Below are 14020 nucleotides of genomic sequence, written 5' to 3' on the forward strand. Positions count from 1 at the left end.
CTCAACCAACTCCTTCAGACACTCAACCAACGCCTTCAGACACTCAACAAACGCCTTCAGACACTCAACCAACGCCTTCAGACACTCAACAAACGCCTTCAGACACTCAACCAACGCCTTCAGACACTCAACAAACGCCTTCAGACACTCAACAAACGCCTTCAGACACTCAACAAACGCCTTCAGACACTCAACCAACGCCTTCAGACACTCAACCAACGCCTTCAGACACTCAACCAACGCCTTCAGACACTCAACAAACGCCTTCAGACACTCAACAAACGCCTTCAGACACTCAACAAACGCCTTCAGACACTCAACCAACACCTTCAGACACTCAACAAACGCCTTCAGACACTCAACAAACGCCTTCAGACACTCAACCAACGCCTTCAGACACTCAACAAACGCCTTCAGACACTCAACAAACGCCTTCAGACACTCAACAAACGCCTTCAGACACTCAACCAACGCCTTCAGACACTCAACCAACGCCTTCAGACACTCAACCAACGCCTTCAGACACTCAACAAACGCCTTCAGACACTCAACCAACGCCTTCAGACACTCAACAAACGCCTTCAGACACTCAACCAACGCCTTCAGACACTCAACCAACGCCTTCAGACACTCAACAAACGCCTTCAGACACTCAACAAACGCCTTCAGACACTCAACCAACGCCTTCAGACACTCAACCAACGCCTTCAGACACTCAACCAACGCCTTCAGACACTCAACCAACGCCTTCAGACACTCAACAAACGCCTTCAGACACTCAACCAACGCCTTCAGACACTCAACAAACGCCTTCAGACACTCAACAAACGCCTTCAGACACTCAACCAACTCCTTCAGACACTCAACCAACGCCTTCAGACACTCAACAAACGCCTTCAGACACTCAACAAACGCCTTCAGACACTCAACAAACGCCTTCAGACACTCAACAAACGCCTTCAGACACTCAACCAACTCCTTCAGACACTCAACAAACGCCTTCAGACACTCAACAAACGCCTTCAGACACTCAACAAACGCCTTCAGACACTCAACAAACGCCTTCAGACACTCAACCAACGCCTTCAGACACTCAACAAACGCCTTCAGACACTCAACCAACGCCTTCAGACACTCAACAAACGCCTTCAGACACTCAACAAACGCCTTCAGACACTCAACCAACTCCTTCAGACACTCAACCAACTCCTTCAGACACTCAACAAACGCCTTCAGACACTCAACAAACGCCTTCAGACACTCAACAAACGCCTTCAGACACTCAACAAACTCCTTCAGACACTCAACAAACGCCTTCAGACACTCAACAAACGCCTTCAGACACTCAACAAACGCCTTCAGACACTCAATAAACGCCTTCAGACACTCAACAAACGCCTTCAGACACTCAACAAACGCCTTCAGACACTCAACAAACGCCTTCAGACACTCAACAAACGCCTTCAGACACTCAACCAACGCCTTCAGACACTCAACAAACGCCTTCAGACACTCAACAAACGCCTTCAGACACTCAACCAACTCCTTCAGACACTCAACAAACGCCTTCAGACACTCAACAAACGCCTTCAGACACTCAACAAACGCCTTCAGACACTCAACCAACTCCTTCAGACACTCAACAAACGCCTTCAGACACTCAACAAACGCCTTCAGACACTCAACCAACGCCTTCAGACACTCAACCAACGCCTTCAGACACTCAACAAACGCCTTCAGACACTCAACCAACGCCTTCAGACACTCAACAAACGCCTTCAGACACTCAACAAACGCCTTCAGACACTCAACCAACGCCTTCAGACACTCAACCAACGCCTTCAGACACTCAACAAACGCCTTCAGACACTCAACCAACGCCTTCAGACACTCAACCAACGCCTTCAGACACTCAACAAACGCCTTCAGACACTCAACCAACGCCTTCAGACACTCAACCAACGCCTTCAGACACTCAACAAACTCCTTCAGACACTCAACCAACGCCTTCAGACACTCAACCAACGCCTTCAGACACTCAACAAACGCCTTCAGACACTCAACAAACGCCTTCAGACACTCAACCAACGCCTTCAGACACTCAACAAACGCCTTCAGACACTCAACAAACGCCTTCAGACACTCAACCAACGCCTTCAGACACTCAACCAACGCCTTCAGACACTCAACAAACGCCTTCAGACACTCAACCAACGCCTTCAGACACTCAACAAACGCCTTCAGACACTCAACAAACGCCTTCAGACACTCAACCAACGCCTTCAGACACTCAACCAACGCCTTCAGACACTCAACAAACGCCTTCAGACACTCAACCAACTCCTTCAGACACTCAACCAACGCCTTCAGACACTCAACCAACGCCTTCAGACACTCAACAAACGCCTTCAGACACTCAACAAACGCCTTCAGACACTCAACCAACGCCTTCAGACACTCAACAAACGCCTTCAGACACTCAACAAACGCCTTTAGACACTCAACCAACGCCTTCAGACACTCAACAAACGCCTTCAGACACTCAACAAACGCCTTTAGACACTCAACCAACGCCTTCAGACACTCAACAAACTCCTTCAGACACTCAACAAACGCCTTCAGACACTCAACAAACGCCTTCAGACACTCAAAACTCATCACCCTCTGAACATTTTCTCCTGTGCGGCTTTACCCTAATGTCCATGTCTGCCAGGTCTGGGCTGATTTAACCTCTTAACTCCCGCCTGAACCGAGAGCATTTTCTCCAGTTTAGTTTTACCCAAATCCTGTAGGCCAGTGTAACGCCTCATTTGAAAGCTAAGATCTACAGAACTCATCTAAATGGATCTTTTTCCTCACGTCAGCACGTTTTTTTTCCATCTTTTTTTGGACATTTTTATTTTTGAACATATTTTATTGTCATTTTTAGTCTTTTTTTGGCCTTTTTGTAATTTTTAGCCGTTGTCATTTTTTGTCACATTTTTTGTCTTTTTTTGTCACATTTTTTCTTTTTTTTCCCCGTCTTTTTTTGTCATTTTTTGTCACATTTTTGTCACATTTTTTGTCTTTTTTGGTCATTTTTTGTCACATTTTTTGTTGTTGTATTTTTTGTCATTTTTTGTGTCATTTTTTGGTCATTTTTGTCACATTTTTGTCACACTTTTTGTCTTTTTTTGTCATTTTTTGGCCTTTTTGTCATTTTTTGTCACATTTTTTGTCTTTTTTTTTAGTCACATTTTTTGTCTTTTTTTTTTGTCACATTTTTGTCACATTTTTTGTCTTTTTTTGTGTCATTTTTAGTCACATTTTTGTCACATTTTTTGTGTTTTTTTGGTCATTTTTTGTCACATTTTTTGTCATTTTTGGCCACATTTTTTGTCTTTTTTGTTGTATTATTTGTCATTTTTTGGTCATTTTTTGTCATTTTTTGTGTCATTTTTTGTGTCATTTTTTGGTCATTTTTTGGTCATTTTTGTCACATTTTTTGTCTTTTTTTTTGTCATTTTTTGTCTTTTTTAGCCTTTTTTAGTCATTTTTTGTCACATTTTTTGGTCATTTTTTGCCACATTTTTTGTTTTTTTTGTTTGTATTTTTTTTATTTTTTGTCATATTTTTTGTCACAGTTTTTGGTCATTTTTTGCCACATTTTTTGTCTTTTTTTGTCACTTTTTTGTCAAGGTTTTCTCACTTTTTTGTCACATCTTCATCATTGTTTTCGTCTCAGTTTTGTCGCTATTTTCACAGCCTTTTTCCAGAAGCTTTTGGATTGGGGTAAAGCCAAACTGGAGAAAATGTGCTCAGTTCAGGTGGGAGTTAAGGGGTTAATAACGTGTGTTTCCTCTGGTAGACCGTGGCTCTGGACGGCACCATGTTTGCCAGGTCTGGGGTGACTTAAACCTTTACCGAGCTGAATGACGTGTGTTTCCTCTGGTAGACCGTGGCTCTGGACGGCACCATGTTTGCCAGGTCTGGGGTGACTTAAACCTTTACAGAGCTGAATATCGTGTGTTTGCTCTGGTAGACCGTGGCTCTGGACAGCACCATGTTTGCCAGGTCTGAGCTGATTTAAACCTTTACAGAGCTGAATATCGTGTGTTTGCTCTGGTAGACCGTGGCTCTGGACGGCACCATGTTTGCCAGGTCTGGGCTGATTTAAACCTTTACAGAGCTGAATGACGTGTGTTTGCTCTGGTAGACCGTGGCTCTGGACGGCACCATGTTTGCCAGGTCTGGGGTGACTTAAACCTTTACAGAGCTGAATATCGTGTGTTTGCTCTGGTAGACCGTGGCTCTGGACAGCACCATGTTTGCCAGGTCTGAGCTGATTTAAACCTTTACAGAGCTGAATATCGTGTGTTTGCTCTGGTAGACCGTGGCTCTGGATGGCACCATGTTTGCCAGGTCTGGGGTGATTTAAACCTTCACAGAGCTGAATAACGTGTGTTTCCTCTGGTAGACCGTGGCTCTGGACGGCACCATGTTTGCCAGGTCTGGGGTGATCTCCGGAGGCTCCAGTGACCTCAGGAATAAGGCTCGCTGCTGGGACGACCGAGAAGTGAAGAGTCTGAAGGAGCGGAAACACCGGCTCATGAAGGAACTCGCCGTAAGTTTCTCTTTTCAAAGTCGTTCCAAGGCGAGACGCTGCTGGCGAAAACGTCGATCGACACAGTGGTCAGTGTGGAGAGCTCGTTTCATCCCTGAACATCTTAGTTTTAATGTCAGGAATAAAAAGACGCTTGTTTCATGACTTTTTCCTGTTTTTGTCTCGGGTTTTTTTTTCACATTTTTCACATTTTCTTCTAGTTTTTTTCATGTTTTAGTCTTGTTTTTTTCAGGTTTTATTCTCGTTATTTTCAAGGTTTTGTCATTTTTTTTTCACTTTTTTTTCTAGTTTTTGTCATGTTTTTGTCTCATTTTTTCACATTTCTGTCTCGGTTTTTTTCACATATTTTTCATGTTTTAGTCTCGTTATTTTCAAATTTTTTTCATTTTTTTCCTAGTTTTTGTCTCTTAGTCACATTTTTGTCTCGTTTTTTTTCCACATATTTTTCATGTTTTTGTCTTTTTTTTCACATTTTTTCTAGTTATTTTCATGTTTTAGTCTTGGTTTGTTTCACATATTTTTCATGTTTTAGTGTCGTTATTTTTAAGGTTTTGTAATTTTTTATCACTTTTTTTCTAGTTTTTTTCATGTTTTTGTCTCGTTTTTTTTCTCATCTTTGTCTTTTTTCATGTTTTTGTCTAGTTTTTTTTTTTTTTCACATGTTTCACATTTTCTTCTAGTTTTTTTCATGTTTTGTTTTAGTCTTGTTTTTTTCAAGGTTTTGTCTTTTTTTTCCATTTTTTTCTAGTTTTTGTCTCGGGTTTTTTTCACATTTTTGTCGTTTTTTTCACATATTTTTCATGTTTTTGTCTCGTTTTTTGTTGTTTATTTTTCACATTTTCTTCTAGTTTTTTTCATGCTTAAGTCTTGTTTTTTCCCACACATTTTTCATGTTTTAGTCTCGTGTTTTTGCATTTTTGTCTCGTTTAAAAAAAATAATAATCATGTTTTAGTCTCGGTTTTTTCAAGGTTTTCTAATTTTTTTCACTTTTTTTTTTTTTTTGTGCCTGTTTTTTGTTGTTGTATTTCAACTTTTTTTTGCCATGTTCTTGTCTTGTTTTTGTTGCTTTTTTTCCCTTGCTTTTTTGTTTTGTTTTCGTTCTCGTGCTTTTGGCCCTATTGTTATTGCATTTTCGTCCTCGTTGATGCTTTTCTGAGGAAGCTTTTAGACTCGTCCCGGTCTCAGCTGGCTCTAGCTGTAGTACTACAGGTTGTTGTGCTGGCCTGGTTACGTTGACACAAAGCAGCCACACCAGAGGGTTTCCACGGGGACTGACGCTGTGTTTGTGTCCAGGAGCTGATGAAGCTGAGGAGGAAAGAGTCCGACCTGAAGCAGATCCAGGCTGAGTGTCACGGCGCTCAGACCCGACTGAAATACTCGTCTGTGGATCTGGAGCTGCTGAGGAAGAGAGCGCTGCCCAAGATACAGGCCGTACGACTCACACATGGAATAAAAGTCCACAGGTTTAAATCGAGACGCTGCGGATGAAAATATACGTCTGTTCCCTCATCAACAACCACTCCACAACTCGTGTTTTTCCAGTTCTTTAACCCCTTAACTCCCACCTGAGCACATTTTCTCCAGTTTGGCTTTACCCCAATCCAAAAGCTTCTGGAAAAAAGGTGTGAAAATAGCAACAAAACTGAGACGAAAACAATGATGGAAATGTGACAAAAAAGTGAGAAAACATTGACAAAAAAGTGACGAAAAATTGATGAAAAAATGGCAAAAATGTCACAAGAAATTGACAAAAATTCGATAAAAATTTGACAAAAAATGACAAAAATGTAGCAAAAAAGACAAAAATTGGATTAAAAAATGACTAAAAAATTGAAAAAAAATGTGACAAAAAATGACCAAAAAAATGGGACAGAATGTGACAAAAAATTAACAAAAATGTGATAAAAATGTAACAAATAAAGCACAAAAATTTGACCAAAAAATTACATAAATGTGACAAAAAATTACAAAAAATGACCAAAAAAAATTACAAAAATGTGACAAAAAATTACAAAAATAGGACAAAAATGTGATAAAAATTTGACCAAAAAAAGTACAAAAATGTGACAAAAAATTAACAAAAATGTGACAAAAAATGACCAAAAAAAATTACAAAAATGTGACAAAAAATTACAAAAAAAGTACAAAAATGTGACAAAAAAATGACCAAAATGTAGCAAAAAAAGACAAAAAATTGATTAAAAAATGTGACAAAAATATGAAAAAATGTGATAAAAATTGACGAAAAAGTAACAAAAATGAGTTGAATACCCAACAAAAAAAACATGGGAAAAAAATCTGATGACGTGAGGAAAAAGATGCTCTCGGTTCAGGCGGGAGTTAAGAGGTTAAAGATACTTGCCTTCAAACTCGATACCTGTCCGACACCGATACTAAAACATTTGTCATCTAGAACCAGAAAGCAGAACAATAATGTGTGGGAGAGCTGCATGATGAGGCGAAAAATGTGGGAAGAAATTGTGGAAAAAATAAGGAATTTTATTGTTAAAACATGATTCTGGGAAAAAACTGGGGAAAATCTTAGGAATAATTGGGGCAAAAATTAAGAAAAAAAGTAAGAAAATAGTTTGTTTTGGTATCTGCTTTCAATACTTTTATTTTTTCGATACTGGTAGTACAGAGAGCTTTAAAGAGGGGGTGTTCTGCTTTTGTCAGCCCCATAGCACCAGTCTATATCACACTACACTGATGACAAACCTTCTGTTGGTCTGTAAATGCAGTAAATTAGAATAACTGCCTTGTATAAAATGTCTCTCTCAAAATGGCTGTAGTGAACGTCTTGAAATCGGCCTCTGTCTCTTTAAGAACCTCTGAGCCTTTAGACACGCCCCCTCCACACGCTGTCTGTGGCATCAGTGGGGAGGGGGTTCTGCTGAGGAGCAGTGGTCGGTTACTCGGCTGGTGACCAAAGCTCGGAGGCGTCTCCAGGAGGTGGGGGCGTTCCTAGGAGGACTCAGGCAAACCTATCCCTAAAATGGCCGCCATCAGAGTTTTTACAGATTACTCAGAAATACGTGAATGTGCCAAGGCAACACTTCAGGCATGTTTTTAATGAGGGAGTGACAGAATAACATGATGGAAAGCTGGAAAAAGTCCATTTTGCAGAACACCCCCCCTTTAAAACAGGATTCTGGAAAAAACTGGGGGAAAATTGGGAAAATCTTTGGAATAATTGAGGCAAAAATAAGAAATAAATGTGGAAAAAAATTAGGGGAAAAAAATAAAAGAATTGTTTTTTTCGGTGTCTGCTTTCAATACTTTTATTTTTTTGGCTCCTGGTAGTACCTAAAGCTTAACGGTACCCGGCCTTAGTCCTAACGTTCTCTGCTCATATTAGGGCTGAAACGACTAAGCGATTAATCAATGACTAATCGATTATTGAAATAGTCGACAACTATTTTAGTAATCGACTAATCGTTTTCTGGTTCACACAGACTAAAATGGAGCAAAAATGACATAAAAATGAAGTATTTTTTGATGAAAACCTATTTTGTTTATATAGTTAGGGTCTGTGTACATTTTGTTCATTGTAAATTTCATGAATAGAGCCTCCAACAAACATTTCCCTTTAGTTTACTCCATCAACACATCTGCAAGCAGCGCCACTTAAGCTATATGTGATTAAAAAAAATAGAAAAAATACAGTTTTCCTACAGCGTTCACAGCCAAGCGATTACTCGATTAATCGTAAAAATAATCGATAGGTTAATCGATTACAAAATAGTCGTTAGTTGCCGCCCTCGCTCATAGTATCACTTTTTTCTTAATGTTCCAAACTTCATGAATGCTGGCGTTCTGTAAACACTAAACATTAAGGACAATACAAGGCGTGAACACGGAGGCCTGTGAAACGATCTCATGATGTTGCTTCTTGTGCAGGACATTTCCCGCCTGGAGAGCGACCTGTTGAACCTGGAGTCTGAGATCCAGATGCAGCAGGAGCTTCTGGAGGAGAAGGAGCAGAAGCTGAGGTCCATCAGGGACGAGATGGAGCAGGTACAGCAGCAACAGGGAGCTGCTTTGGCCTTAAATGTCATTAAAAACATAACTTTATTCAAACCCCCCAAAGCAAATGCTGAAGTTTATGAGACAACTTCTACTACTTCTCCTCTGACAACACGAACCTCACAAAGAACATCCTAAATGCACTTTAACGAAGGTTTCTCCATCAGCTCTAAAGTGATAAACCTGTGTCTACATGTGTTTCTGTGATGAATCTGGCTCTGCTCAGATGGAGGACTCGGTGTTTGCTGATTTCTGTGAAGAGATCGGCGTCGGCAGCATCAGAGAATACGAGCAGGAGCATCTGAAACTCCACACGGAGCTGGACAAGAAGAGGTACGAGCTGCTGATCTCTGCTGATGCACGATTATGCTTTATATGAAATACAAAATTACAGCTTTAACTCACCATTAATTGAAAAAAATATATAAGAATTGGGATTTAATTGATCACAATTAATTGTTTTGACCAAACTCACAGCTGGTTCTGAGCCACACATGACCTGACAGACGAAGCTCTTGTTTTAACTACGGTTGTGAGCCAGAGGTCTCCAACCTTTTCCAGTGAGGAAGTACTTTTATCTAACAAAAGCGACAGAGAGTTACTACTGCATCAAAGAGGCTTGTCTTATGATGCTATTTCAATGAAAATTACTCCTTATCTTCAACTTCATACCTAAAAGTTTGCGGATTCTGTTCAGCACCAAAAAAAATGTTTTTCATTCTTTTTTTTCTACTTTTCTGTCGTCTTTTTGCTGCGTTTTTGCCACTTTTCACATTTTCGTCCCATTTTTGTCGCTATTTTTTTCAAGAAGTTTTTAGATTTGGGTAAAGCCAAACTGGAGATAATGTTCAGATGGGGGTTAAGATAGGGCTGTGCAATTAATTGAAATTCGATTACGATTTTTAGCATAATCGATTTTTAAATTTGTTTTTAAATTTGTTTTTCAATTTTTATTTTTATTTTTATTTTTTCAATTTTTGTAAATTTTTATTTTTTTTTTATTTTTTTTTCTTCATATATATATTTTTTCTTATATATATATATATATATATATATATATATTAATTATTATTATTTATTTTTGTAATTTTTATACTTTTTTAATTTTTTCTTTTTTTTCTTTTTTTTCTTTTTTTTTCATATATATATATTTTATTTTTTTCATATATTTTATTTTTATGTATTTTATTTTATTTTTTTCCTTTTTTTTTTTTTTTTTCTTCATTTTTTCATTCATTTATTTATTTATTTGTTTTTCACGGCGCTGGGATTATTTTCCCTTCGCATTTCACGTGCCGCGGCTCATGCTTTTGCCTGACACAAAAACAAACGGCGCTGTGTGATGATGTCATCAGGCCGCGCTGCTCAGTTTGCTTGCGCAGGTGTGAGGCCTGGCCAGCAGGGGGCAGGTGTGAAACAGGGACCTCTCCTTAATCGAGGCAAACTTGAAAAATCATTTGTACTTTTATGACTGTTCATGTTTTTCAGTTTTTTTTCAGTTTTTTTTTAAGGCAAATAATCGTTTGAATAATCGTGATTTCAATTATGACAAAAATAATCGTGATTTTCTTTTTTTTTTTTCAATAATCGAGCAGCCCTATGTTAAGAGGTTAATAATCAAGAGCTTGTTGTTTTTGGGTAAAGCAGTGCGTTGGGATCCTCAGTTATTACAGAGTTGTGCTGCCCCCTACAGGCTGCAGTTCGAGAGCCAGCTGGCCCGGCTGAACGCGCAGCTCGAGTACGAACAGACTCAGCTTCAGCAGCAGAAGAAGAAGCTGCAGACGCTTCAGGAGGCGGTGGAGCGAGAGCGGGGCGTCGTGGAGGAGCACAGCGAGGTACGGCTTCAGGACCTTCACCTGTCTCTTTGTTTCGCTCGAGTAACGTCTCTTAACGCCGCAGGACGAGAGGAAGCTTCTGTCCGTGGTGGAGGAAGGACAGAACAAGGTGCAGGATCTGAAAAACCAACTCCTGACGAGGAAAAGTCAAGTGTCCAGCGCCAAAGCGGAGCTGGACCTGAAGCTCCAGAAGCTGCAGGACATCAAAAAGTACAGATTTCCTTCAGACCCGGGTTTAGAGTCCGGGCTTAGACCTAAACGTCCCGTCTGTTTCAGGGAGCTGGTGAAGCTTCAGAGAGACGTGATGATGGCGGAGTCAGAGCTGGAGCAGCAGCGTTTGTTCAGACACAACCTGCTCCTCAGCTGCAAGATCCGAGGCCTGCCCATCACTCTGCTGTCAGGAGACCTCCAGGACATCGCAGAGGTTCAGGTGAGGAACGTCTCTGCTGTCAGGAGACCTCCAGGACATCGCAGAGGTTCAGGTGAGGAGAACGAGTACTGGTGAGGAACGTCTCTGCTGTCAGGAGACCTCCAGGACATCGCGGAAGTTCAGGTGAGGAGAACGAGTACTGGTGAGGAACGTCTCTGCTGTCAGGAGATCTCCAGGACATCGCAGAAGTTCAGGTGAGGAACGTCTCTGCTGTCAGGAGACCTCCAGGACATCGCAGAGGTTCAGGTGAGGAACGTCTCTGCTGTCAGGAGTAGGACTAAAGGCTAAGTATCGAATCCAGGAACAGAAAAAAACTCTTCTCTCTTTGGATGCAAGTTTTGATGCTGTTGGTCCAGGGACAGACTTGTTTCAACTCAAATATATGATTTTTTTCTCCCCCGATTTCAATTTGCCATTTTTTTCTTGTTTTCCCAATTTTTCCCTCTCATTTTTGCTAATTTTTTAATAACTGGTAATATTCCCTATTTGCTCAAATATGTTCAATTTTGTATTTTTACTTTTTTTCATTTTTTCCTCAGTGTATTACTTTTTAAATGTTTTTTTTTTCTTATTTTTGCTCCAATTTGTATTACAAAAATAAGGAATTTGTAGAAAAAAATTGACAAAAATTCAAGAAAAAAGGGCGAAATATGAATAATTGAAAAAAAAAAAGAAAAAATAGGGGAAAAAATGGGAAATGAGAAAAAAGTAGGACAAAAGAAATTGAAAAAAATGGGGGAAAAGTGTTAGTAGTGTTCCAGTTCCAGTAGTGATGTCGAGGTGTTTGTCTTCAGCTGGAGGCAGACTCTGAGAGCACACTGTCCACGGTGGAGATCTACCAGAGAGAAGCTCAGCTCGTCATCGACTTCTCTCCTCTGAGCCGCAACATCCAGGTCAGAAAAACACCTTCACATTTAGATCAGGTCCCAGAGAGAAGAGAGTTCCTCCTGCTGAACTGGCCCTGCTCTTTTTAAAGGGGGGGTGTTCTGCAAAATGCACTTTTTCAAGCTTTCCATCATGTTTTTCTGTCACTCCCTCATTAAAAACATGGCTGAAGTGTTGCCTTGGCACATTCACGTATTTCTGAGTAATCTGTAAAAACTCTGATGGCGGCCATTTTAGGGATAGGTTTGCCTGAGTCCTCCTAGGAACGCCCCCACTTCCTGGAGACGCCTCCGAGCTTTCGTCACCAGTCGAGTAACCAACTACTGCTCCTCAGCAGAACCCCCTCCCCACTGATGCCACAGACAGCGTGTGGAGGGGGCGTGTCTAAAGGCTCAGAGGTTCTTAAAGAGACAGAGGCCTATTTCAAGACATTCACTACAGCCATTTTGAGAGAGACATTTTATACAAGGCAGTTATTCTAATTTACTGCATTTACAGACCAACAGAAGGTTTGTCATCATTGTAGTGTGATATAGACTGGTGCTATGGGACTGACAAAAGTAGAATACCTCCTCTTTAAGGCACTGCAGGTGAACAAGGGGGACAATTTAAATGTAATTTTCAAAACGTTTTCAAAACTTTTCCAAAGGTTTCAGGACTTTTTACATTTGTATTATTTGTAAACATTTCCAAATTTAAAAAAAAAACCTTTTCTATTTCTTTTCTAAACTTTTCCAAAATGTTTTAAACTTTTTCAATTAAAAAAAAATAAAAAATTAAAGTTGTTTTTTTTTACTTTTTCACATATTTTTATTTCTAAACATTTCCAAATTTTAAAAAAACTTTTCCATTTTTTTTTCCATTTCAAAAGTTTTTCCATATTTTTTCTAAACTTTTCCAAAATGTTCAAAACTTTTTCAATTTAAAAAAAAATGAAATTAATTTAAAGTTGTTTTTTTTTTTACATTTTCCCATGTTTTTATTTCTAAACATTTCCAATTTTTTAAAAACTTTTCCATTTTTTTTTCCATTTCAAAAGTTTTTCAAAACGTATTTTTTTCCCCAAAATTTTAAAAACGTTTATTTAAATAAAATTAATTTAAAATTGTTTTGTTTTTTTACTTTTAGACATATTTTTTATTTCTAAACATTTCCAAATTTTAAAAACTTTTTTCCATTTTTTTCTAAACTTTTCCAAAATGTTCAAAACTTTTTCATTTTTTTTTTTAAATCAAATTCATTTAAAAGTTTTTTTTTTTTTTACATTTTCCCATGTTTTTATTTCTAAATATTACCAATTTTTTTTTAAACTTTTCCAATATTTTCTTCCATTTCAAAACTTTTTCCAAAACGTATTTTTTAAATAAAATTAATTTAAAATTGTTTTTTTTTTTTTACTTTTACACATATTTTTATTTCTTAACTTTTCCAAAATGTTGAAGTGTTTCAAAAAAAAAAAAAAAAATGTCTCCAAAATTTTAAAAACGTCTCCAAAATGTTTTCAAATGTTTTTTTTAAAATAATTTTCCAACTTTTTCCAAACTGTTCCAAACTCCCACAAAGGAAATGATGCTTCCCTGCAGTGTCTCGCCTTAACTCTTCTGTAAAGTGCATTGATGGTGTTTCATGCTGTGGTGTCCAGGCTCTGCAGGACGAGCAGGAGGTGGAGCAGTGTGTGGAGCAGCTCAACGACTCCATCCTGTCTCTGGAGGAGGTTCTGGGTCGAACCTCGGCTCCGAACCTCAAAGCTCTGGAGAAGATGAGACACGTGAAGGAGAAGCTGCAGGACGTGGTGGAAGGTCAGACCGTGAAGCCATGATTAAATATAGAGCTGTGGGAAGATGTTTTAGTGAGGGGGCGCTGAGGGACAAAATCTACCCCAAAATACTTCTTCTGTTTATTAACCTCTTAACTCCCGCCTGAACCGAGAGCATTTTCTCCAGTTCAGCTTTACCCAAATCCTGTAGGCCAGTGTAACACCTCATTTGAAAGACCAACAAAACTAAATCTTTTTCCTCACGTCAGATTTTTTTTCATCACTTTTTTTGGTGGGCAGTCGTCTCATTTTTGTCAAATTTTCATGACTTTTTTGTCACTTTTTCGACAAATTGGTCGAATTTTTTTGTCAAATTCTTATCACTTTTTCGTATTTTTTTTCTCAATTTTTCGGCAAATTTTTTTCACTTTTTTGTCAAAGTTTTGTCCTTTTTTCTAATTTTTTTGTCACTTTTCCGGCAAAT

General features: G+C 39.0%; 1 protein-coding gene across 1 annotated transcript in view; it reads left to right on the top strand.

The window, feature by feature from the left end:
- The window catches only part of LOC306982862 (structural maintenance of chromosomes protein 1B-like), a gene marked incomplete at both ends in the record, with an annotated part of 47693 nt that overhangs the window by 25536 nt on the left and 8137 nt on the right, over positions 1 to 14020 (top strand). The window contains 9 exons of the mRNA XM_079583313.1: positions 4457 to 4603; positions 5898 to 6035; positions 8505 to 8621; positions 8857 to 8963; positions 10324 to 10465; positions 10530 to 10675; positions 10742 to 10895; positions 11690 to 11788; positions 13423 to 13579. Of these exons, the coding sequence (XP_079439439.1) occupies positions 4457 to 4603; positions 5898 to 6035; positions 8505 to 8621; positions 8857 to 8963; positions 10324 to 10465; positions 10530 to 10675; positions 10742 to 10895; positions 11690 to 11788; positions 13423 to 13579 (1207 nt within the window). The remainder of the gene's footprint in view (positions 1 to 4456; positions 4604 to 5897; positions 6036 to 8504; positions 8622 to 8856; positions 8964 to 10323; positions 10466 to 10529; positions 10676 to 10741; positions 10896 to 11689; positions 11789 to 13422; positions 13580 to 14020) is intronic.

The sequence above is a fragment of the Gobius niger genome, assembly GCF_951799975.1.
Source record: "Gobius niger genome assembly, contig: SCAFFOLD_54, whole genome shotgun sequence".
Lineage (NCBI taxonomy): Eukaryota > Metazoa > Chordata > Actinopteri > Gobiiformes > Gobiidae > Gobius > Gobius niger.